This window comes from Acinonyx jubatus, chromosome C1 (genome assembly GCF_027475565.1).
Source record: "Acinonyx jubatus isolate Ajub_Pintada_27869175 chromosome C1, VMU_Ajub_asm_v1.0, whole genome shotgun sequence".
Lineage (NCBI taxonomy): Eukaryota > Metazoa > Chordata > Mammalia > Carnivora > Felidae > Acinonyx > Acinonyx jubatus.
Genome location: NC_069381.1, coordinates 41303310 through 41329540, shown reverse-complemented (window position 1 = coordinate 41329540; position 26231 = coordinate 41303310). Strand labels below are relative to the sequence as shown.

Here is a 26231-nt window from a genome sequence, read left to right as displayed (position 1 = left end):
CTATTTTTGTAGACTTTTTTTTTTTTAAAGAACAAAAAAATCTCACTGGCAAATAAGCAACCCAGGGAAAGAAAAAGGGTAACTAGGCTTCATGAGGACAGGAATGTTGAAGCTATTTTCTGAGGTTGATCTCTCTCTCTAGGGTTATATAACCTATCAAGTCCACTTCATTCTTGCCAGCTTCCCCAGCTTACACATGGCCCACTATTCGTGCTCTAGTCCCATGTTGGGAGTAGTTTACTTAAAAAATAAATTAAAATATGGGGTGCCTGGGTGACTCAGTTGGTTGAACGTCCGACTTCAGCTCAGGTCGTGATCTCATGGTTCATGGGTCTGAGCCCCACGTTGAGCTCTGTGCTGACAGCTCAGAGCCTGGGAGCCTGCTTCAGATTCTGTCCCCCCTCTCTCTGCCCCTCCCCTGCTGGTGCACTGTATCTCTCTCTCTCTCAAAAATAAACATTACAAAAAATTTTGTAAAAAATAAAATAAGACTGGAATATCTGTCCCACTGGACTGTTAAATAACTCTGTATTCAATACGTATTAGTTATTATGAGTAGACTACATGTTGGGCACTATGCTAGATATTGGGGATAAAAGATGTATGACACCCCATCTGCCATCAGGGTGTTCATGATCTAGAAGGGGAAAATATAATTTACAAATAAAAAGGGGAAAATTTATTTACAAATAAAATAATATTACAGTAAAAATGTGTGTAAAGGAATGGAAGCTTGAAACAGAATGGCATGTTGGAGATAAATGTAAGGATGGGACATGCTCAGATATGAGATTTAGGTAGTTTGTGAACTGAAGGGAGTGACTCCATAGGGAGGCTATGATAATTCAGGCAAACTCATATGTGACAGAGCAAAAAAGGTTGAACTGGGAGGGTAGTAGTGTAGAATAGAGCCTTGCTGTGCCTAGAAACATGAGCTCCTTTCTCCCATGGCTTGAGACACGACACACCTTAACCATTTAGGGGGTTCTAAGGAACCCTGTTCAGCCATTTTTCAGGCATCACTTTATAGAGGAGAAAACAGGCTCAGAGATCAAGGCCATTATTGCACTATTACAGGGGCACTATTCACATTGTATTCTATGAAAATGGCCCTCCCTGGAAGACAAACATGAATCATGGCCCCTGAAGTTGTGCATTGTAGCAGCCATGTTGTAAAGGTTACAGCACGGTAGGTAATGGAACTGATCTCCAACTAAAAACCTGTGCATTTCGTGTTATACTATACTATACTATACTATACTATACTATACTATACTATACTATACTATACTATACTAGGTCTTACTATTTATGGGTATATTGCATAGTTAGGTTAAACACTGAATTACAACAAAGAAACAAATCAAAACACCCCAATATGGGTCTTCACAGGAACCTGGTAAGCATATTAAAATTAGTTTAATGGAATCCCACAAATACTAGTTACTTGACAACAAATCAAAGTGCTTGTTGTATTTTTTTAAGTTTATTTATTTTGAGAGAGAGAGAGAGAGGGAGAGCGAGAGCACAAGCAGGGGAGGGGCAGAGAGAGAGGGAGGGTCCCAAGCAGGCTCTGCACTGCCAGTGCAGAGCCCATCATAGGGCTGGGCTCAAACCCACGAATTACGAGATCATGACCTAAGCCAAAAACAAGAGGCAGACATTTGGCCAACTGAGCCACCCAGGCACTCCTTGCTTGATGTAATCTTAAACCATTACTTAATAGGAAAAATAGGATAAAACAAGTATGGGTCCCAACAATTTACTTTGGGCTTCCCAAGACAGATAAATGAGTAGCTTTACATGATTGGAAAGGACTAATCACAAAAATTAAGACCATGAATGAATTTCTACAGACGTTTAATTATCCCAAAATTTTAAGGTGAATTTCCCCAGAAAATACTTCTATAGTTATCGCGGCAATAAATACATGACCTTAGTAAAAAGTATACATTTAGTTATGCTTCATATATTAAAAACTATAGAACTAGTATTTATGCCAAGAACACTACTTACAAAAGTTTCATCCATACTCTTACCTATGCCTACTCACTCTAAAGGCAGGAACAATTTCTTTGGATTGAGTCAGGATCTCAATATGCTTTGTCCAGGAAAGGGGAAGATTTGAAAATATAAAGCAAAAAAGAATATTGGCTCTTTGCAGCCAAGAGAGGCCAGCCATTCAGAGTTGTTGTCAATAGGATAAAAGGAAATACTGACTGGAGCTCCTCTGGGTCAGTAGTTAAAATGTGATCAAAAGGAAAAAGAGCAGTGTGTGTGTGTGTGTGTGTGTGTATACATACATATATATATGTATGTATACACACAGTACCATTGTATGTACAGTACCACTGTACCACAGTACAAAAAATGGCCAATACCATTTCATATATATATGTATATATATAGTTTTATGGATCTTGATAAAAACAGACATTTCTGAAAACATAAAATCACTTCCTTGAGAATTTTCAGAAATGAGATTCACCAAACTGCAGGAGCAGAAAAAACGTTAAGATTTAGAAACATCTCACTTTCCTGATGATGAAATTCAGAGTAGTTAGGTCACCTGCCTGAGGTCACACAGTTAATGGCACAGTCTGGACTAGGACCCAAGTTTCCTGACTTCCAGACGAGAGCTCTGTTTTTAAAAATTTGCTATACTATCTCTTATATGTCCTTAACCACTTGGAAGTATCCATAACCCTCTCTGCCCCACAATGTACCCCTTAGGGACAGTCAGAAGAACAGAATTCTGGACTATGTAGAATATTTAGAGCTACTGATGTAACAATGGATGAAACATTATGTCAAATAATGACTAGGCTAAAATTCATCTGGGGGTGGGGAGTAGAGAGGAAATACAAAAGAAGGAAATTCTGTAGACAATAATAAGAGAAGCACAAGAGGAAATATTATCCTCTTTTGTTATTTTATTACTGTTACTTTATTTTGTAGTAAGTCCATATATTATATAAAACAGAACAGGAAAAATGAACAAATTTATAAAATAAATTGAAGTGTCTGGATGAAAAAAATACAAGAGCTTTGCCTTCTTGTCTATAGATCTCTTGATATGTTGTTGGTCTTGCACTTTAGATATCAAATAAAGATATCTAGCTTGAAACAAAAGCTGATATGCTACAAGGTTAAGCCACAGTTAGTTTGCTGGTAGGCCAGGAAATGACAGGTTTTCTAAATCTTATCCTTAAATATTGGCTATAACAAATGCTGATATGGCAAAATGCAAGCTTTTATCATCAGACAGCAAGAGGGAATCTTGAATTAATGAATGCAACTTACCTCCAAGTCTTCTGAAAGGAGGTGAAAAAATAAATACTGTATTTTACCAGTGTCCCCCCAAAAGCATTACTCTAAGCATGCAGGAGGATGCTGTGAGCAGCTACAACAGTAAGATCCAATCCAGAGGTAGGTTCAACACCAATAGTAGGAGAGTGGTTGAAGAAATCCTCCTGGGGCCAGTACCATTTCATAGAATGACATTTTGTGCTGGGGAATGAGTCTATGGCCTATCTTGTTCTGACTCAAAAGAACATTCCTCATTTTAACCTTGCTGGAAACAGGTATTTTTGCACCTGCTATTAAGAACAGCTAGTATACAGGATAAGGCTGGCATAAAATTATTTAGCAAGCACATGCTAGCTATTCCAGTTTGAAATCTACCAAACTATAAAATTAATGGGGAAATAAAAAGTTGAAGATGGAGTTGTTGTTCCTCAAGATGGGGGGAAAATGTCTTACAAAAAGAGGGGATTAGGCACTCACTTAACTCTATATGGAGAACATCCTTCTCAGGCTAGGTAGAAGATGAGGAAGAGCATTACCAAAGGCTGACCAGGCCACTGGGAGACCAAAGGGAGAGGGAAAAAGGCATTTAGGAAGAAAGCTAGAAGAAAATCTTCTGGGTCTGACTAGGTAAGTGAATCTAAGGCAACCACACCAAAGATATGCTATCCACTATGCCAACATGGAGCTGGTGGCAAAATATCTCAAGACATTTTAAACCCAGAGAAATGTATGAAAAATATGTTAACCAAGCAAATTAACCAAACTTCCAAGGGTAAAATCTCCTCAGATCTGAAATCCAAGATACTCACTTTTCATTAATTCTCTGCATTATTAGAAAAAAATAAAAAGTAACAAATGTAAAGATTTGTTTTATTTCTACTGGGGGAAGAAGGAGGATAAATAGAACTGTTTTCCAATTTGCTCTCCACTGTATACACACATACCCACACACATACATACACATACACACACCAAAAATACTCCAACAAAAAACAAAACAAAAAACTGAGAATCAAACACCAAAACACCCTCAAACTGCACCAATACTTCGTATTTTGACCAAAAGAATAGATCCTGGGAGGAAGTGCAAAATGCAAAATCAAATGACCGAAAAATGCTGAACAAACAGCATTATTAATATACAAAATATTTATATTACTGAACTAGTAACAGTTGATGTTCTCCATGTCTGTAAAACTTTGGAACCACATAGCTGATTTGTTAAATCTAGTCCATGCCAGCTTCCAAACACCAGAAAAAATTTTTTAGTTAGCTTCATTCTTCGATGCCTCATCAAAATTTTCTACGAGATCTGGAAAAAAATAAAAAAGGAAATGAGTAAAAGATACAAGAAAAAAAAAGTGGTAAATTAAATTCCTAACTTCTAATCCTAATAAAAACAAAATTGTTGCTACTAGAATTAGCCTGAAAACATATAGGACAAGAGGCAGAAATGAACTGGTGGCATTTCACTTATTAATAATGCTTCCTTTATCTGCTTTTTTTTTTTTTTTCTATCTCAAGCAGGCTCCACGCTGAGTGTGGAGCCCAACACGGGGCTCGATCCCACGACCCTGGGATCATGACCTGAGCTGGTATTAAGAGTTGCATGCTCAACCGACTGAGCCACCCAGGCGCCCCTCATTTATCTGTTTTTAAAACAGTAATCCTAACGAAATGTAAGTCTTTTTTTAGTCTATGCAAACTACTAAGGTGAACAGCATTTTTATATGCCAATCATAATTCCCACAGAAATGTAACAATAACTAAGCAAATTTATAATCACAGTGATTCTAATTTAATAAACACAGGTAGCAGAGCTTTGTGTTACAATTTCTGATTCTAAGTTCTAAATGGGAGGGCTTTTTTTCTTTTTCATTAGATGTATCCATATTGTCGTGAATCAGTTTAAATTTATGAGCTTACCATCAACAAAAACTGAAACTCATTATACAATGAATTAAATGTGATAAAAAGGCTGCTAAAAATCTTAAAGCTAAAGAAATGTCACTTACCTGGAACATCATCATCCTCCTCATCAATGTCTTCTGGTTTTGGTGCTTTGCTATCCAACACTATGAAAAGTTTATTTTAAAATTAGTCCTGAAGAATAAAGGCCTTCATAGAACACTTGTAATATTTATTCTTTCTGTCTAAATCTTATATAGTTGTTTGGAAAAAGCTAAAGATTGTCTGATCTAATACCATATTTTTTACTTAATAGTAAAATCAATAAAACTTTAACTTCATTAGGCATATACTAAATATAGCTGACAATTTCAATGGGTAGTGAAGGTAAAATTTATATGAAAAATGAAATAATTCAGGATGAGTTGGAATAAAAACACATTACAGTTAATTTATTCTTTAAATTCCATATGCTCCAAGTCAAAAGTTGATATTCAAGACCTTTTCCATCTCTTTCGGTATAAGAAAGTATCTAGTTACTGAAATAACAGGCTCTTTGATTTTTAGGGGTGAGAAGACACATTTGAAACCAGGACTATCTTGGAAATTCAGAACTTATGGTTGCTGCACCTATAGTACAATCAACAATATTAAACAAAAATATAGTTCTGTAATAACAGTATCTTCTTGTCATTAGTCAGAAGTGAATAGTAAATATTGTCCATAAAATGTGGTCTGCAGATCCTGGCACCTTCCTTTTAGGTAATTACCTCTCATATCTGTATTACTACCGAAATGTATCTGAATATTCAGTATGCTACACTGCATAATTATTAAAGAAACAAACTCAAAAAATTATGAAGCATATAAGCAAAGCAACATTTTTAAAAGTAAAATTTACATGCAAGCAAATCCTTCCAGTATAAAATGCAACACCTTTTAAATCATTAGGTTCTTTAAACAGAGGTGGAGAAGGAAAGACACTAAACTGAAATACCTACCTTGCCGAGGGAACTGTTCAGCTAACTTCCTAAGACTTGTTAAGCTGTCAGCACCAAGCTGACTTAATATTCCAGGAAGCATTTCTGTGATTGGTTTGGCTTCTGCATGACCAGTAATTGCAAAGGTGTTAGCAGAAAGGGAAGCTTGGACTTTGGGATTGTTGAAATGGATAACTGTCCCATCATCTTTAATCATGTTCACCTGTATGATCACAGAAGCAAAATGTACATCACATAGTTGGTACAACTAAAACAGTATCTGTTTAAATAACGATTTAGCCAATTACATTTGTTTTTTGTTTTTTTTTTTAACAATCCCAAGGTAGTAAGCAGTAGATATGGGTGGAAAAAGACCCTAATGACAAAGTAAAATGGTGTAGGTGGCACAGATTACATTTTATTATAGAATCTAGATTTTAAATTCAAAGACTTCTACTATGAAAAAGAAGTTTATGACCATATTTTAAAAATAATGGAAGTTATCAGCCAAGAACTGCCTTGTTAATGAAATTACCCAGTATCTTAATCAATTTACACTATCAAACTAAATTGGTACAGATACCATTTGGTGGGGTAGCATCTTAGGCAACAGGTTGTAAAGGGGTAATGGCGTATGGTAAAAATAACCACGGAAGATCCATAAAGAGCATCAGAAATTTAATCAGGTGTTTCACTCCTTTGAACACTTAATAAATTTACAAAAATTTCAACTTGTTCTCACCATGTCATTCTGTGAAAAGGATTTTGTCAGTTCCTCTAACTCCTAAATGTAGCTTCTCAACAACCTTTAATAACCCTTGTAAATGTCAAAGAAGGTCTCCAAACTTGCCTGGCCACCTGAACATGCTTTATCAATTACCAGGAAATCTTTAAAACCATCCTCACATTCTTTCGGTAGCTTTCACCAACATGAATCAACGGTTTCAGATTTGATTTTATCCATTGCCTGGGACTTGCTGAAAAGGAAGGTTAAACATGTGCTATTTAAAATATTATTTTTCTCTCTCACTCATGTACTTTCTTATTTGTGTTTTAGTGGTGTTAAATTTGTATAAGTTAAAAGTGTAAATAATGTGATTCCACTATGTAGTTGATTCCACTTGGATAAGTTACCTTGGTGGTAACATGCTTATTATATAAAAAGGCTAGGAGAGTTAACTCTTGGCTAATTTAGAAGCATTTCATGATCCATCCAAAAACTACCCTTGTCACAATCAAGCAGAGATGCTGTGTATTCTCCATGGTCAGTGGAAGTGGGCTTTTCTTCCTCAAAGGTGATCATCACCACTGATAGCATCAGAAAGGAAGGGGAACAAAGGGGCTTCTAAATTTCAGGAAAGACCTGGAACACAGAGAAAATAAAGGCATATCCCCTGGAAAATTGTAACTAAGCTCCACAAATAATTTCCCAAATTTTCTCTGACAAAAATTACTATTTGAATTCTTTATCTTTCCCAGTATCGGTATTGTACTTAAGGTTCCATTATGCATATTACACACAGTAAGCATTCAATCCAACTGTTCTGAACAAATACCATTATGAGTTAAAAATAATTTATACTGACTTTAGAAAAAGATAAAATTATATAGTTCTGAAGGTGTAAGTTTAGGTAGAAAAGTTTTTAATGTTAAAGTGGCTGAAAATTTGGAAGAGGAACGGCTTGAGAAGGAGGTGGCATAGTGGATATGAAATGGGATGTTGTTCTGTATCTATCCTAGAATCACATAATTCTAGTTGGGAAATGAATAAAGATATGGTAGGACTCCATTTTCCAAATCAAGACCAAATCACATAATTTTAATAAAGGATTTCTACAATATTTCCAGGACTGAAAAGTCTGAAATATTAGCATTTGAGATATTTTTTATTTACAGATGTTAAAGTCATAAGAGATTTTGAAATCAATATTGTTCCAAAAGTCATGCCATATATTTGTTGAACTTAAGAGGTTTTCTAGTTCAAATCTCGTGAGAGAAATAAATACTAAAGGCAAGAGCTCTTGGCTAAGCAAATATTCAAGGATAAATAGTTACATGCAAACCTAGAACTTGAACCTGGGTTCCCAACTTTGTTTAGTTTCCTTCCTACGATGTCATTCTTTTATTTTTTTAAAAATTTTTTAAAGTTTTCACTTTTAATTCAAGTTAACATAGTTATATTAGTTTCAGGTGTACAACATAGTGATTTAACATTTACATACATCACCTGGTGTCCATCATAGCAAGTGCCCTCCTTAATCCCCATCAACTATTTAACCCATTCCCCCATGCACCTCTCTAGTAACTATCAGTTTGCTCTCTATAGTTAAAAGTCTGTTTCTTGGTTGGACTCTCTCCCTCTGGATGTGTCATTCTCATTCTTAAAATTGTTTATTTGCCTTTAAGAATTCAATTCTTTGGCCCCATGAAAGCTTGCCAGCAATTATTTATCTCAGAATATAGGCTAAGTGGAGAATGTAAAAGAAAACTGACACAGATATATGGATAATATATATCTTGCTAGCTACAAAACAAAAAGCTAACACAGGGCCAAAAAAAAAAAAAAAAAAAACCATGATTTTTCTTCTGTTCAAGCTTCTTTATCAAAGGCTAAATATTAAGTCATATCTTAGTAGTTTAAAATATGCTGAATTTAGTGTGAAAAGTAGGATGAATTCCATCTCAGACTGTAAAACAGAAATAAATTTATAAATGGTTGTTTTAAATGGGGTTGCACAAAAGATGTAGCTTCATGAAGAGAAAGGTCCAGAAAGGGGTGAAGAATTTAGTTAATTTAATTTTTTTAATGTTTTCATTTATTTTTGAGACAGAGAGAGACCGAGCATGAACAGGGGAGGGGCAGAGAGAGAGGGAGACACAGAATCTGAAGCAGGCTCCAGGCTCTGAGCTGTCAGCAAGGAGCCTGATGCGGGGCTCAAACTCACAGATTGTGAGATCATGACCTGAGCTGAAGTCGGATGCTTAACCGACTGAGCCACCCAGGCGCCCCAAGTTTAGTTAATTTTAGAATAGAAAATGAAGTACTTTAAGTTAAAGAAGGCCAAAATATTTTATTTCTATCTACCATTCCTTCCTCTCTACTGAGCAAATAACATGATTATATAAGGCTTCTAGACTCAAGCTATTAGAAACTATCAAAGGATGAATTGTTGGGTTGAGCAAGATCAGACACTTTCCCTACCCTTTTAGAAGCAAAAGAAGGGATTAAGGACCTTGTTAAATTCACAATACAAATTGTACACATTTCATAAGGAGACTTCACCTTTTCCAGTTACCACTGCTTAGTCAGAATAAGTCATACATAGTCTATATACAGTATAAAAATAAGGAGCAGACAAGGAAACAAAGACTATTAAATTAGCTACTGTGCCAGCACTCAGGTCCCTTTTCAATCAAACAACCCCTTATGTCAAAATGTTTTTTCCACTTTAACAGGTAGTTTAAGGTAAAGGATGCTACTTGAGCTATGGAGGAAGTAGAATTTTCTTTTTTTTGTTATTTATTTTTGAGAGAGAGAGAGCATACGAGCGAGCAGGGGAGGTGCACGGGGGGGGGGGGGGGGATGGGGAGTGGGACAGAGGATCTGAAGCAGGCTCCGTGCTGACAGCAGAGAGCCCAACGCAGGGCTGGAACTCACAGTGAGATTACAACTGGAGCCAGAGCCAAAGTAAAACGCTTAACTGACTGAGCCACCCAGGCACCGGGGTGGTGCTTGGACAGTACTGATGTGTCTTGTAGTTATTAAAAAATGGTCTCTCATGCCTAGTACATTTACATATGCTGTTTTTACTGTTTAGAACCGTTTTATGCTTCTCCACCTTGCAAATTCTCATTTATCCAAGACTTGAGTCAGATGCTTCTTTGTGAAAATTTAAGGTTGTTTATGCACTTTCTGTACTTCATGGGTATTGCAATTATATGGAATTGTCTTGTACGATAATTGTGTTTGCAAGTCTTTGACCTTACTAGAAGGTAAACATCTTGCCATCAGAGACCATGCCTTACTAGACATAGTATTCCCCTAAGTGTCCAATACATAATAGTCACTCACATTTGCCAAATGAATGGACACCTCCAATACAATTTCAAATCTTGGATACTGTCAGAATTAAACTCCCCAAATGCTAGATGAGGGGTCATCTCAAGTTTTAGAAATAACTCCAGTAGTGGTCTTGATGAAAATGCCCAGAACCCGCTGAGCTGCATCTTTGGCTGGACTTTTCCTATTGTTCTGACTTTTCAGAATCAGCCTGAATGCCTGACAGAATCCAGGGGAATTTTAAGTAATTCCTAGCAACTGCTGAGTAACCCCATTATGCTGCTATCAAAATCTTAACAACCCCTACATTTGCTCACCTCTGAGTAGGGCACATATATTAATCACAGCAACCCTTCTAGCTGGTAAATTTGATGCTTGCTTTATTCCTACACAGCAGTAATTGTTATGGTTCTAGGAGGCTCACAAAGTTATACTTGACTCTACATCTCTTGCTGACAATTGCCCTCACAGTTCAGAAAGGAAGCTTAAATTCTTCCTTTTTTTTTTTTTATCCAAGTCCCCACTAGGTCAGGTAGTTGCACTTCTAAGAATCGACAATTGTCTTAAAAATCAAGTTTTTCTGCTACTCCTTCCTGTATGTAGTAGCATTTATGTATTTATTTTTAAGATTTTAATTTCAAGTCATTGCCACATACAACATGGGGCTCAAACTCAGAACCCAGAGATCAAGAGTCGCATGCTTTACTGACTGAGCCAGCCAGCTGCCCCTGTAGTAGCATTTAAATGTTTATCAGGTACTTCACCTTTTATTGCCTTCCTCCTATATCTTAATAAGGTGAAATAGTAAACATTTTAAGAAGAGGACATACAAGTGTGGGGTTTTGTGAGGCTAAGGGATATACGAGTTTGAAGATTATGGGCTTGGGGCGCACTCTCATAAATCAGTATCTTTCACATTCAATGCTTCTAAGCTCAGCACCTGCTTATTTCTAAAGCGTAATATGAAGCATAATCTACTATTGTTGATATGAGCTAAAGCTAACAGCTGTCATTAAACTGTATGATAAGCTAGGATCATTTTCTCTTATGTTCTGGTGGCAAGAGTCTGATGAGATGTGATTCTCCACAGCTATGCTATAGAGTAAGATGGCATAACCTTTTTGAAAAGCAATTTGGCAACATGGATGAAGAATTCTAAAATGTTCATGCTTGTTCAGCCAGTAACTACATTTCCAAGAATCTCTCTGAAGGAAATCAGAGATGAAGATACATATTATGTATATTGAAGTCCAACATATGGTTCTCTTATTATGAAAGCATTTAATGTACTATAAATTAAGAAACACTAAATTGTGGTATATCCATTTACTGAATATATGTAGACATCTACAGTGATGATTAAGAAGAGTTTTTAATGATACGAAACAATTTTTATGATATAATGCTACTTGGGGAAAAAAAGATTCCAAATTGTGCTTCCAGCTGTAGTCTCAAATATGTTAAAAATATATGCATATAAAGATGGGAAAGAAATGTAAAACTAATAGTAGTCCCTTCTGGGTAGTGGGATTATGACTGAATGTTAACATTCTTCATATTTTCTATATACCTGTAATTTTCTACAATGGTAATATATTTTCATATTGGAGGGGGGAAGCTATTTCAAAATCAGAAAATGTTCACCAACAGATGAATGGATATATGTGGTATTATCCAAACAATGGAATATTATTTGGCTATAAAAGGAGTGAAGTTCTGATACATGCTAAAATGTGGATGAACCTTGAAAACATGCTAAGTGAAGTAAGCCAGATACGAAAGGACAAATACTGTATTACATGAAATAACTACAAGAGGCAAATCCACAGAGACAAAAAGTAGGTTAGAGGTTATCAGGGGCTGGGGAAGAGGGGATGGAAAGTTACTGCTTAATGAGTACAGAGTTTCTGTTTGGGATGATGAAAAATTCTGGAAATAAATAATGACGGTAGTTGAGTAACAGTGTGACTGTAATTAGTGCCACTGAATTGTACTTAAAAATGGTTAAAGTGGCAAATTTTATGTTATATTTTACCATAATAAAAAAAAGTAGTAAAAAACAAAACACAAACCCAAAAAGCAGGATCTTAAAAGATAAAGTAAAGCTGCTATGGAATAAGGTGAATGGGACATGGTGCTTCCCTTTTACTCTCCGGTACTCAGAGCTGTCCACCAATTGGTATCTGAGGCTCTAGTTGGAGGGAGAAGAAATTGTAGTGAAGAGTCACCAATAACTTTAGGTCTTCCTTTGGTATAAGTGGTTCAGGAAAAGTAAGACTCAGGAAGAAGAAAATATAAACAGTAACACTTATGTGTACAATTACAAAATCTACATTTCTTAGCCTTATGCCTTCTCCTGAGCTCCAGTTTCCTATGACTACCTTTTTAAAAAAATTTTTTTTAAGTAATCTCTATGCCCAACGTGGGGCTTGAAGTCATGACCCTGAGATCAAGTGTCACATGCTCCACCAACTGAGCCAGCCAGGTACCCCAATGGCTAACTTCTTGAGAACAATTCCATCTCAAATAATCAGTATCCCTTAAACTTAATGGACCCCAAACAAATTCATCATGGGAGCCAGCATGCTACAGATTATAAAATGATAAATAAACACAATCCCTGCTGTTAAGACTCTTATAATCTGGGGGGGGGGGGGGGGGGGGGGGGAGGGCACTAATTGGTGGTTAATAAGTAACCATTATATCCCACAATATGAGGTTGTCATAATAAATGTATTATAGCAGAGCAATTTAAGGTAAGGGCAGTGGAAGTATAGAGAAAAGGGTTGATTAATTATGCCTGGAAAGATAGGAAAAGTTTCATAGAGGCAGAATTATATCCTAGGTACAAGAGAAGATGTCCTCTGAACATAAAACTCTACAAAGCAACTAGGTCATCTGAATCTGAAATTCAGATTTTTGGTGATGTTTCTTACCAAATAAATCTGATAAAATTAATCATTTCCGAGAAATGCAACAGATCCCACTGTTTGATAGATTTAGGTTATCAGATGAAGACAGGTCACTATATTCAACCAGAATACCAAATAAGAAGCACATCCAAATACCTTCAAATGTCATAGAATATAAACCATTTTTAGAAATTTAGTTCTGGGTTATAAATCTTTTGGAGTCTGCCTAGGAATTCCCTCCAAAAACCTGGTTATTTACTTGGTTTTTGTATGAGACAGTCTCTGACACTCCCCTGCCCCTTACTTTTTGACAGCTGTGTATTTCTCTTTGGTAACATGTAAAAGATCTATAGATGACTAATTTATTACACCAAATCAATAAACTAGTGAATACATAAAAGACAAGAGACTCATAATCCAAACAGTCCTTCAGTTTTTAAAGTTTCTAAAGACATAAATTAAGCCTTGGGGGGGGGGGGGGGGGAAGTCGCCAATACCAACAGCTTAGAAAGTAAGATTAAAACTTTACTTGGCAGAAGTACATTCCATGAGTTTTTGGAACCCACGGTCAATCTTCCTCTTCCCCACCCAATAAACTGAGTACTTTCTACTTGTTTGATGTTTTGAATGTCTAAGTACAGAAAACATAGTAATATTATTTTTGTTCTACAACAATGGCAGTGGTGTCTTATCTTTTTGAAAGTTTTTATCTGCTTTTCTTAAACTGCCAAAAAACAAAAAGACAGCATATTCCTCACAGTTCAGCACTTTTTTTTTTAATGTTTATTTTGAGAGAGAGAAAGAGAGAGAGAGAGAGAGAGAGAGAGGAAGAGGGAGAGAGAGAATCCCAAACAGGCTCTGTGCTCTCATCACAGACTCTGACATGGGGCTCATTCTCATGACCACGAAATCAGGACCTGAACCAAAATCCAGATCAGATACTTAACAGACTGAGCCACCCAGGTGCCCCCCTGCATTGTTTTTATTTTAATAGTAAACTCTATAGTTTACTGTTTATGAGTTCAAGTCCTGCATTGGGCTCTGTGCTGACAGTGCAGAGGCTGCTCAGGATTCTCTCTCTGCCTGCCCTCATCCCCTCTGTCTCTCTTTCTCTCAAAATACATAAACTTCTTAAAAAATAATAATAAAGTAAAATCTACACCTAAAGTGGAGCTCGAGTCACGTGCTCTACTGACTAAGCCAGCCAGGCACCCCGGAATTCAGCACTTTGAAACAAGTTTCAAACATTGTTTGAAACTAAAGAAACTAAAGATAACAAAATTGTAATCAGTAATGTGTTTCTTCTATTCTAAGATATATTTTTTCACATCTTTGTGTTTCTGAAAACTTCTGTACATGTTTTCATGTTTACATTGAATGCAGTAGTTTCTTTTCTCCCTCTGAAGAGCTGTTTTTAAACCCAGTATGTGTCATCATTTTGTTTAAAAAATTTTCTTGAAAAAAAACTCTAAATATAGTAACAAAAAACATAATGTTTGAGGCAAACCATGTTATATATAGTATACTAGATATTCCTACACAAAATCTGCAAAGTGTTATATAAAGTACGAATATCTTAGTTCTCAAAAAATCAATTTTAGAAAGAGGGAGAAGTACGAAAAAAGTAAAACTCCTTCCCATCTTAGGTTCAAATACTCAGAAATTTTATACCTGTTACCTTGCATTGTTAATTATTTTTATACATATTTTCTCTGTATAATTAGTCTGTGAGGGCTGGAATACATCACACACACACACACACACACACACACACACACACACACAGGGTAGGGGTGCAATGAAAGTAGTAATGCTTATTATGTAGCATCAATTTTCTGTGAAATGTTTTGGAGCTATGACTCCTCAAAAGGTTAGAATTGCATCAGTAGTACCAACAAAAAGGAATTCACACTACAGTTTAATAAATGCTATAATGAAAGTATATTATATAAAATAAAAGTATATTATGTAAAATAAAAGTATGTTACGAAGGCACATAGGAAAGGCATCTAACCCTTCTTTACACAAGTGTATATGGGTACTAACAAGAAGGTTTCTGGAAGAAATAATGTCTGCATTAAGACCTGAAAAAAAGAGAAACAGAAATGTCCTTGGAAATACTGTTGGGGATTTATCTGTTATGGTGTAACTAATGAATTCTCCATGGTAGGTGCTCAATATTACAGGGCATAAGGTGGGAAGGGGGTGGGTATTGATGAACAGGGAGATAGGAGAGGAAAAGGCCAAGAGTGGATATAAGAAAGTACAACTAAAAAGACCAAAAGCAGGATAAATTGATGAACAGAATGAACTCTGGTTTTAACACACTTTAGTTCAAATCTGGAATCCAATACTTACTAGCTATGTGATCTTGGGCAGGTACCTAATTCTGTCTCAGCTTTCTCATCTGTAGCCAACAACAACTGATTCAAAGAGATATTGTGAAGCTGAAATGGGATAATTTGTATTTGTCTAGTTAACCAATTAGTTTCCCTACTAGATCATAATAAGCTCCACTACTGCCTAGCAAGTCCTTGGCAAAATGTTTGGCACACAGTAGATGTTCACTAAGTGTTGACTATCATTAAATATTTTATTAAGAAAATTTCAACTGCAGTAATACCATCAACTCAGCACAGCATTGTAACAAGTTTAGCTGTATACTGAAAAAATCAAAAACTGTTAGTTGACTGATTTCCTTATTTTATTATAAAACATTTATAAAATTAATGCTATCCAACCATGAAAAGTTTTATTAATTATAAGAACCATAAAGTGTCCCAAATCTGAACAAAACAAACATTTAGAAAAACATGCCCTTGAGGGTGCCTGGGTGGCTCAGTCAGTTAAGCATCTGACTCTAGATTTCAGCTCAGGTCACGATCTCATGGTTTGTGGGATGTAGCCCTGCATCAGGCTCTGGACAGTATGGAGACTGCTTGGGATTCACTCTCTCCCTCTCTCTCTGCCCCTCCCCTGCTCACACTCTCTCTCTCAAAATAAATAAACTTAAAAAAAAGAAAAAAAAAGAAAAACATGCCCTTGGAGATATTACATAGTTAAATCTATACATCATGGTGGTATAAATGGAATCTTTTCCTCTCTAAAGAGTTATTTTTCAACCAAGGGTGACTTTGTCCCCCAGGGAATATGACAAAGTCTGAAGATATTTTTGGTTGTCATAATTGGGGGGAGGGCTTGGGGGGGGGGCTTCCTGGTATCTAATGGGTATAGGCCAGGGATGCTGCTAAACATCCTCCAATGCACAGGACAGTTCCCTCAATAAAGAATTGTCTGATTTAAAATATAAGTAGTGCTGAAGTGGTGGGGTGGGGTGGGTGGTAGTTGGAGAGTAGAAATGTAGGCGAAGATGGAAGACTGCCAAAACACTTACAAATTCAAGTTGTTTAGGTTTAGCATTATTAGAGTTATTGTCTATTAGTGCAGCTTATTGTGTATTTTTTTTTTAGAAAAAAAGACAGCAAGCTGGGGAGAGGGGCAGAAGGAGAGAGAATCTTTTGTTTTTCATTAAAAAATTTTTTTATACATTTATTTATTTTTGAGAGAGAAAGAGAGAGAGACAGAGAGAGAGAGACAAAGCATGAGTGGGGGAGGGGCAGAGAGAGAGGGAGACACAGAATCCAAAGCAGGCTCCAGGCTCCAAGCTGTCAGCACAGAGCCCAACGTGGGGCTCGAACCCACAAACCATGAGATCATGACCTGAGCTGAAGTCGGATGCTCCACCAACTGAGCCACCCTAGGAGAGAATCTTAAGCAGATTCCATGCTCAGTGCGGAGCCTGACGTGGGCCTTGATCTCACAACTGTAAGATCATGACCTGAGCCGAAATCAAGAGTTGGACGCTTAACCAACTGAGCCACCCAGGCACCCCACAAATTGTTCTTTTTTACCAAGCTTTAGATTTTTTAAGAGAGGCTGAGATTTTTTTTTTCTCTCATATATACCCCAGATAAAGAGAATGATCTCTCTGAAAATTATTTTAGGTCAATAAAGATATATAAAAGTTTTCAATAACTCAGAAGGAAAAATGCATATAAAATGCTTAATTTCAAGACTTGCAAATGAAGTTCTTATCTTTATCAGAGTAAGAATGCACAGGCACATCAAGCTAAAAGGAAAAAAAGATACATGTGGCTTACATTTTCTACTACTTCAGTATACTAATTTTGAAAGTACAATGCAGAATTAAATAGTGTAGTAATATTTATTCATACATGCATATTAGAAGGAACATGTGGCCATTTCACTGCCTTTTCTTTGGTACTCTGCTATTTCTTAGTGATCCTTGACTCCACATTATTTCTGATCTGTTTTACAGCACGTGTGCATTAACAATCTGTTAAAAATTGTGGGGTGGTACCATACAAAGTAATGATATCATTAAGTATAATTTAAACATTCAACGTAATTTATGGCAGTGAAAATTTAAACATTGATTACTATGGGAAATGAATCATCAGGCAGAAGTGACTCTAGATGGTAACAGATCACAAATAGTTGATGTTATCATCATTTTTCTTGAGTATCTTTTGAAATAACATCAGTCTTTGGTTTCATATTTGAGAAAAGCAGTATCACCAACATATAATAAAATGATTTAAAAAATGTAGCCAATAATTTCTGGAAAGGGTCTAATAAGAAATCCAATCCATGTAAGGCTATTACTAGAGCTTCTTGGCTGAGGTAATTAAAGAGATATTGTTGAGTAGAAAGGTGCTCTTATGGGAAAAAAGTCCACCTTATTTGAAGAAATCTTGGAGTTTCTTTATTTCTATATTATTAGAAAAAAATGTTACTTTGCATGAAAATTCAAGAGCAGTTCCATAATTTTGTCATATGTGCAAATTCTGAGTCCAAAAAGTATGATGAATTCCTTAACCGTCCACTAAAATTATTTTTTTTACAATCAGCCATTTTTATACAATCAGCAAATTCAACAGCTAGTTCTTCAAAGCTACCTAAGTGACAACATCAGATTCTTCTAAGCTGATATTTTACATTCAAAAAGTGTGGATATTTGTGAATGTGCCATATGTCCACACAATTTAACAATTTACAAAATGACCGTACCTCTTCAATACCAGCTATATTATTCACAGCCAGTTTTTTTAGAGAACTCTGAAGTTTTTTGTCATCAGCTGTAGCTGTTCTATGTACCACCTTCTTCTTTCTGCGAGCTGTACCCTGAAAAATAACCAAACAGAAGTGTTAAGATGCTTGCATCTGGTAACCGCAGTCACATGACTTCCTATTCTAATTAAAATCCATGTAAGAAATTGCTGACTTAATAGTAACAACTAAGAAGACTTTTCAGAATTGTGACTGTCAACCTAACCCAGATTTCTGAGGGTCAGTTCTAGCCAGTTTTTATTCTCTAAATATCCATTTATCATTTCAATGTTTCAAAAGTTTTCTAATAAAAATAATTTATAACTTCAAGGTAATTTAGTGTTTTATAACAACTTCCAAACATTACAAGGAATGTTTTTTTACAGTACCTACCACCCCCTGACAATGAAAAAGACAAAGTTCTTACTTCAAGGAGCATACATGAGAGGGAAAAGTCAATAAATACATAAACAAATCAGACCCTTTCAAATGGGATAAGGGTAGTAAGGGAAAAAAAAAAACAGTGATAAGAATATTTATTGGGTGAAGGCAAAGCACTATTTTATTAGAATGTTCAGTGAAGAGGTGACATTATGAGCTGAGACCCATGGGAAGATCTAGGGGAAGAGTGATTCAAGCAGAATGAAACAAGAGTGAACCTATTGTTTCTACAGAGAGAAAGCAGGTCAGTTATGGCTAGAGCAGAGTGAACAAAGGAGGAGGAGGAAAATGCAATCAGAAAGACAGGCAAGGGCCAAATCATGTAGCCTAGAATGCCATGGGCAGCAGGTGGATTTTATTCCGATTGCAATAGGAAGGTTTTAAGCATGGGAATGATTTGATCTCATTTATGATTTTTATTATGATTTTTACAGATGACTGAAGTTGCTGTAGAAAATGGACTACAATGAGATCAATCAGGAAGCTACTGTAGCAGTCTTGACAAGAGATGAGGGTTCTGGCAGTGGAGATAGTGAGATCTTAGACTGTCAGAAGAACCAACATACTAATAGACTGGATGTGGGATATGAGGAAAAAAGGAATCTAGAATGATGCTTAGAAATTTGGCCTGAGCAAATAGGTTGAAAATTACACTATTCACAAAGACAGAAAGAGCTCATTTCTAAATGGATACTTCGAAACTCTTAATATAGATTTCCATTGAAAAGTTATTTAAAATAATGGATTAAATTCCTGGGCCAATTTACAAAAATGTAACCTACAGCAAAAATAAAACATTACCAAAAGAAGCCTACGTCTTGAGGGCTAAATCTTTCTGACACCTGGCAGGAGTAAGGGGAAAGGAAGAGAGATTTAATTCTCTGGGTAGTTCCCGCAGTACTCAGGGAACCAGCCTTATACAGTAGGCAGGGGCTACTGTCTCAGCAATGCTGCTGGGAGTGAGAGAGAGCTCTGTGAGTAGCAGCAGAGGATGTGACAAAATCCAGTTGCTGGAGGATGGACTAGGAGGACTATTTTCATAGATCCTCGTTTATTTGTGAAACATTCCTGACTCAGGGAAAGCTCAATCGCTTGCTCAAATGAAATGATCCTCAGTACCTCAAATTCAATATGTCTAAAAGCTTACCAGTCCACCAAACTATTCTTCCTAGATTTGTAGCTGGTAGTACCACCATATATTTAGTCTTTAAAACCAGAAATCTGGGGGTCATCCCTCCTCTGTATTCTGAGTCATGTCAATTCCAACTCCTAAATTTGTGTTCCATATACTACAGCAGCAGCCTTTCAATCATTCTCCTCTATGCCAGACTTCTATTTCATTTCCATTTTCCATGTTGTTAGCACCTACCTTTCTAAAATGACTATTCTTCTTAAAATCCTTCAATAGTTGCCCCTTGCCTATAGGATAAAATCCTAACCTCCTTAATATGGCATATAAGACTACGATATAACCTTGACTTACCTGGTTGTTTAGTTTCCTACCATTCTTTATCCATTGGATAGTCTAAACTCTAACTGTACCAAACTAAAACAAGCCATTCCATTAAGCACCATGTTATCTCAGCATCTTAGGTGCCTTAGCATGTATGAGAATAACAATCCCCTCGTCACCTCACACCCTTACCCTCACCAGTCTACCTAGTGATAAATTCTTGTTTGTTTTCCAAATCTCGGCTCAGTGATGACTTCCTTGTCCCTCCTAGGCAAAAGCACCTTGTACTTCATTTTAACATTTACTACCCAGTAGTGTAACTGTGAGCACGTCTCTCTTCCAAGCTTAGTTATGTCAAGAAAAGAAAACCCTGACTAGGTTATCTACTATGTGCCAAGCACATAGTAGGTGCTCAGTAAACTAGTTAAATGAATGAATGTGTGAACCATCTGGTTTAAAATGTGTAACAGTCATGTGCTGCATCAAGCTCTTCCAGGTATATTCTATGGTTCCTGAATATCCCTAGTTTTTTCATTTGTACATTGCATTAGACTTGATGCTACCATGTGACTACTTTAGTTACATGAGTATGTTAATATGACTCCAGAGTCCTATACCTGTGTCACTATGGAAGAAGGAGAAAGTACTAGTCACTTCTTTCCTTCCCCTTTTATCTCCATTCTTAGGAGTTGTGGTAATCATCAAAGTAAATGACATGTAGAGTTGCTACATAGTGTCCTACCTACCGCCTTCCAGGTCTGAGCTAAGTACTATCTCTTTTCCTTTTACAAATATTGTACTAGGCAGAGATAAGGGCAGAGTATTCTCCTTAAGCCTGGGGCAAGAGCTGAAGGGAATCAAAGATTCTCAGAACAAGCTTTTCTTTGGGCTTCAAAATACATGGAATAAGAATGTTCATGCTTATATTGACCAACAAAGAACAGACAGGAATTTGGGAGGAAAAACCCAGCAATGAAAAAAGTATAATCAGTCTGAGCATCTCCAGTTAAACCACTTATAAGCCTAACTGTACAAATAGGTGTATCCAGTCAAGATAAGGTAACCTCAACATCTGGGATGCCCTGTAAATGAGCCTAACATAATAACAGCTATCATTTATTAAGTATCTATTCTGTGCCAGATAGGTGTTTTGTAAGTATTACTCTAATCTTTAGATGTATCTTATGCAGGATTTTTTCTATTTTGCACATGCGAAAATGGAAGCTTAACAAGGTTGGGTAACTTGTTCATGTCACATAACTACCAGATGTTAAGAGGATTCAAACAAAGGTGGCTATTAACATTGCACCACCAGAGAGAGAAGTCTTCTAGTTACCTATATTAAATCTAGACAAGTTTTTTCAAATTGGAATGTGGTTTGATCTTGATTATTGAAAAGATTTTAGATTTTCAATGACCACAAATCCAAAATAATACTACTTTCTGATAATACATTTTCCTATCAATTTTTCTTATGCCACACTCACCTTGCCCCCTATCCGGACCTGAGCCTGAAGTTTGGCTAACTTTTCTTGATTCATGCTGTTGGTAAATCTAGGGGGGGAAAAATACATTTGTTAAAATCACTGTTTTACCAAAATAAAATAACTGTTTATGCAACAGTACCTTCTGGTTCACTAGGCTTGCAATAGGCATTACCACTGTGATCATATTAATACTGTCTATATAGTCTTAATAAATATTAATAACTTGTTCTCGCTTCATAAACCAGATATTAAGAGAATGAAAATTAAATAAAACCACCAGGGAGTCAAATACACAAACATAAAATAGAATAGGATTCAAAGTTACCTATTTGAGGATCCCTCCTTAAATGCATAATTCAGTTCTTGGGTATTCAGTAAAACCTAACCAATTAGAAAATCTCTATAGACAAGCCAGTTTTTCCCCCAAAGGTTTTTACAACAGAGAGCAGTTACCAAATGTTACCAGCACAACCTTTAAGTAGATTTTTTTCTCTCAAATAATAAATGAGCCATAAATAACCTTGTGCCCATAAATAAAAAGAAAAAAAAAAAGAAGAAGAAGAAGAAGAAGAAGAAGAAAAACCAGGACAAAGAAGAAATTCAACAGTAGGCTCTCTAGCTGTCAAGATATGAGGGAGTCACATCTTCTATTCAAGGTCAGATGGTATGTTAATAACAGGAAAAGAAAGCCAGATTTTCAGACATTCAGCACTTCAGCAGCCCTTTCCACAGAGTTCATTCAGTACCTTGCACTGATATAGTATGTCAGACTTGTCAAGATATTCTTGCACACTGGGTAAAATTCCTCACTGCACAATTTGACAAAAACATCTCTGCTACATTAATACTAAATTTTTGTGAGTGCTTAGTGGGGAGGAGAGTCTTAGAAATAGCCTTTTTAAGGCCAATTTTGATTTTGAAAACTCTTAAGAAAATTATAAAGCCATAAAACCTAATCTGGTCAGTGATATTCCTGACTAGAGAAAAAAAGTTAAGTTTATAATGGGTTGTAACATTCCACACTATATAAACAAATAAAAGCCAAGGTTAAAAGTCTTGTTTTACTTGTTCTGTGGAACAACAGATCATTACCAAGATGTGAGAGAGGGAATAAAGGCTGTTCTCAAACCTTTTTTGGCCAATTCTCTAACCTCTTTATAATTATCATTCACATGAAAAAGATAATGTCTTCATTTGAGAGATGAAAGAGAATAAAGATTATATAAGTACTAATTGTTCTGTTTTCTGACACTACTTGAGCACTAACCTGTGTGTGTGTGTGTGTGTGTGTGTGTGTGTATGCGTGTATATATATATATATATACACGCATACACATGCTTCAAGGCCAAATAAAGTCCAGTTCCCAAATAACATTCAGAATTTATAGTTCCTCAATCTTTACTCAGCACTGTATCATAATGCTCAAGCAGCTAAAAACACGCTTTTACAGGAGGAGTACAAAGCCAGAAGGCTTAGGTGTAGGTCAATCTCAACTCTGCCAGACTTAATTAAATTTGCTGATGCAAATCCCAATGTCTATACTCAATATCCATAGAAGAGGACCAATATTCACTTTTCCCAAAGGAATGTGGCCATGAAAGTATAGTGAACTTAGTATAGAGCCTAAGGAATTTTTTTTACAAAAAAGGGAGGAAGTGAAAAATATTAGAACTAGATACAATGTAAACCTTAGGGGCTCTTCTGCATTTTGAAGTAACAATCCCCAAGAGAAGAGATGGAAAACAAGAGAATGAAGTCAAGATAAAGAGTCTTGACTTGTTTGAAACAAAAGCAAAAACAAAATTAACTCTTTATATCAATGTGTTGATGAAAGAACAGATTTCCATTCCAGGTAATCAGTGTAACAGAAAACTTGTTCCCAAGAATTATCTCAGAGAAAAAGCATTTTAGGGAGGTTCTCAAGGGGGAAGGGGAGAAAGAAAGATGGTCCTTTGTCTATTAGCAGGTTGGGGTATGTGGAATTGAAGGAGAAAAGAGGACTGGACTCAGTCTATGAGAGATGAGGTGTCAAGCTCAGAATCTGGACTAGACCTCAAAGATCACCTGGCTTAATTCCCTATTCTTCGACCAACCTTTACTTCATTGTACCCATTATTCCTGTCTTGTATGTGAGGCCATCTCAAATACCTGCAAGCAGCAGCAGGGTATTAAAAAATTATGAACAAATAAAACAGTTCACCTCCCTCCTAATTTAACAGATTTGGAAATGAAGGTCCAGAAGGGACAAGTCACTTCCTAGACCCAAAAGGAAGAACTTCCTAAGAACATAAATTACTGCGTTCTTCCTTGGGGATCCTAGGATCGGTTAGCCCTTTACTCAAGGACTCAAGAAAAGTGTAAACAATGAGGTTCTGATCAATATTTATTGAGTGCCTAAGTTCCAAGCATTATGCTAGGCACTTTCTTTTTGTTTACACAGATAAAGTAATTTCAATCCTTTGTCCTGACTTTTTATTATGTGGGGTTCCTCTAACAGAGGCACAAGTTTTGTAATCAAAAGGATCAAGGTTCTACCCCTTAAGACTTCAGAAAGGTATTTTACTTTCTGAACTTGTGTTCCTTCTGTATTAGAAAAGGTTTAACACTACACAATTCATAGGGCTGTTTTAAAGGGTAAAGGTTAAGTTAACAAGCACAGGGTATGGCTCACAGTATATATTCAAAAACTGGTAACTATTGTTACCACTCCCGAGGGAACATCTATGGTATAAGTGAAAGAACGTGGGAACGGAAGTTGAAACCGCCATTCACTAGCTGTGTAACAGAGTGCCCGTCGGTCAATCATCTGTTTCCTGACAGCCTACTATGCATCAGGCAGTTTGATGGGGCTATCGAGATGGACAAGGCAATGTCTCAGAGAGGAAATCAGAATTGTAAATACTGCCATTGCGAGGTGAACAGAGCTGCAACGGAATTCAGTCCCAAGCGCTTGGGGGCCGGGGGCTGCTAACCTCAGTTTCCCTATCTGTAGAGTGGGACGATCAAACAAGATGACAACAGATAGGCTGTTGTCACAGCATTGTTGTTGTGAATAGAGTAACAGGAGAGAGGCGGGGGTAACCCGCCTCCTGGGACTGGATCTGGGAGGCAACACCGCGGGTCCCCGCTCGCCCCCATAGGGGGCGATGGTGCTGGGGACCTTCCCTCAGGTGCCGACCCCCAGCTGCGCCGCCGGTAACCGACAAGCCAAACCAGCCGCCTCCGCCCCCACTCGGCCCGCCACGGCGGAAGTGGCAGCCCGAATGGTTGGCGGGTGTCGGGAAAAGAGGGCGGGGGGAGACCGTGCGCAGCGGCCTATGGCCGTGGAGTGGCGGGACCGCCGGGGGTCTCACCTGAAGCAGGGAGGGTCCTCCAACAACAGCACGCGGCAAGAGCAAGATGGCTGCCTCAGTCGAGACAGAGAAAGACGACGGCAGCAGCGGCGGCGGGAGCGGGGCCCACGTGACACAACCGGCTCCGCCTCTCTTTCTCTCTCACCAGAGCAGCCTATCGTGGAGAGCGCATATACGAACTACAAAACCCAGCCTGCTCTGCGCCTACCAATAGAAATGCGGCAGGTGCAGGTGGCCGCACTGCATTCTGGAGCCTGCAGTCTCCCGAGGATTCCATTGTGCCTACAATTTTGTAAGGGTACTAATAAAAAAGAGGTGTGTATTTTTGTTTGAGGATGTATTTTTGTCTCATGTCTTTCACTACTCATTAAGTACGCACTGTCGGAGTCAACTAGTGCGGACTCACTAGTGTATTGACTCAACTAGCTTCTACTGGGAGGAGAGACGGGAAATTTTACCGTTTGTTATGTAAATCAGAGAGGAAAACTTGAGGAGAAATACTCAACCCACAAAGTTTAAAAACAAGTCAAGTAGATTTAACCAGAAGTTTTACGCTTTAAATGTCTGCAGTGACTTTTGTCCTCGTTCCCTGAAGATCTGGGTTAGTTTTGCAATAAGGGATTCGAAATTTGGTTTTCTGGGAGCTTGCATCGGTTGGTTGCATCATCCCAGAGTGGACGAATTGCGGCTGCAAGGAAAAATAAGGTCCAGCGTTGCTTCTCCAGCAGGAAGGGGCATTCTTGCAAGGCACGAGACAATACACTGCAGAACAGGTTTGCCAGGTCTCCTCGTGACCAGAGCAGGAACCTAAGAATGAAATCGCGTAGTCTAGGTTTTTGGGATTTTTGTTTTGTTTTGGTTTGGTTTGGTTTTTTTTGCGGAGGAGGAAAGGGGAGGCCAATGGGCAACGCGCCCACTGTAGGGAGCAGCTGACTTCACCGATCAATAATTCGCGTTGTGAATATTAAGTGCAGCGGTTCTTGGGGGGAGGGGCTAGCTTGCAGGCTGAGGCAACCAGCAACGGTTCTCTTGAGCCCTCTCCCCACCCCCACTATCTCGGCCCACCTTCTCCTTCTCAGTCTTCGGACTGAATATCCAGAATCGAGGGGAAGCAGGTCGCGCAGGAGAGCAATTCCCGCACCCTTCTACGTGATCTGCACCTTTAAACTTACTCCATCTCAAACCAGACCCCGGAGG

General features: G+C 37.4%; 1 protein-coding gene and 1 long non-coding RNA gene across 5 annotated transcripts; both read right to left on the bottom strand.

Annotated features, from left to right (window-relative positions):
• Positions 1 to 4162: 4162 nt before the first annotated feature.
• On the bottom strand, positions 4163 to 26119 carry BTF3L4 (basic transcription factor 3 like 4). 4 transcript variants are annotated; one of them, XM_027059203.2, is made up of 6 exons: positions 26100 to 26119; positions 21681 to 21747; positions 18261 to 18374; positions 6219 to 6420; positions 5325 to 5384; positions 4163 to 4621 (listed from the first exon to the last, which is right to left on the bottom strand). In XM_027059203.2, the coding sequence occupies exons 2-6, from the start codon at positions 21732 to 21734 to the stop codon at positions 4575 to 4577; spliced, it is 477 nt and encodes a 158-aa protein (XP_026915004.1). In that variant the 5' UTR covers positions 21735 to 21747; positions 26100 to 26119; the 3' UTR covers positions 4163 to 4574. The 4 variants fall into 4 exon arrangements, with proteins under 4 accessions (XP_026915004.1, XP_026915003.1, XP_026915005.1 ...); XM_027059202.2 differs by lacking the exon at positions 26100 to 26119 and adding an exon at positions 25035 to 25180; XM_027059204.2 differs by lacking the exon at positions 26100 to 26119 and adding an exon at positions 24654 to 24942.
• On the bottom strand, positions 6863 to 8012 carry LOC113599354 (uncharacterized). The gene is made up of 2 exons (XR_003420178.2): positions 7422 to 8012; positions 6863 to 7174 (listed from the first exon to the last, which is right to left on the bottom strand). It is a non-coding gene; the product is annotated as an uncharacterized LOC113599354 (long non-coding RNA).
• Positions 26120 to 26231: the final 112 nt, after the last annotated feature.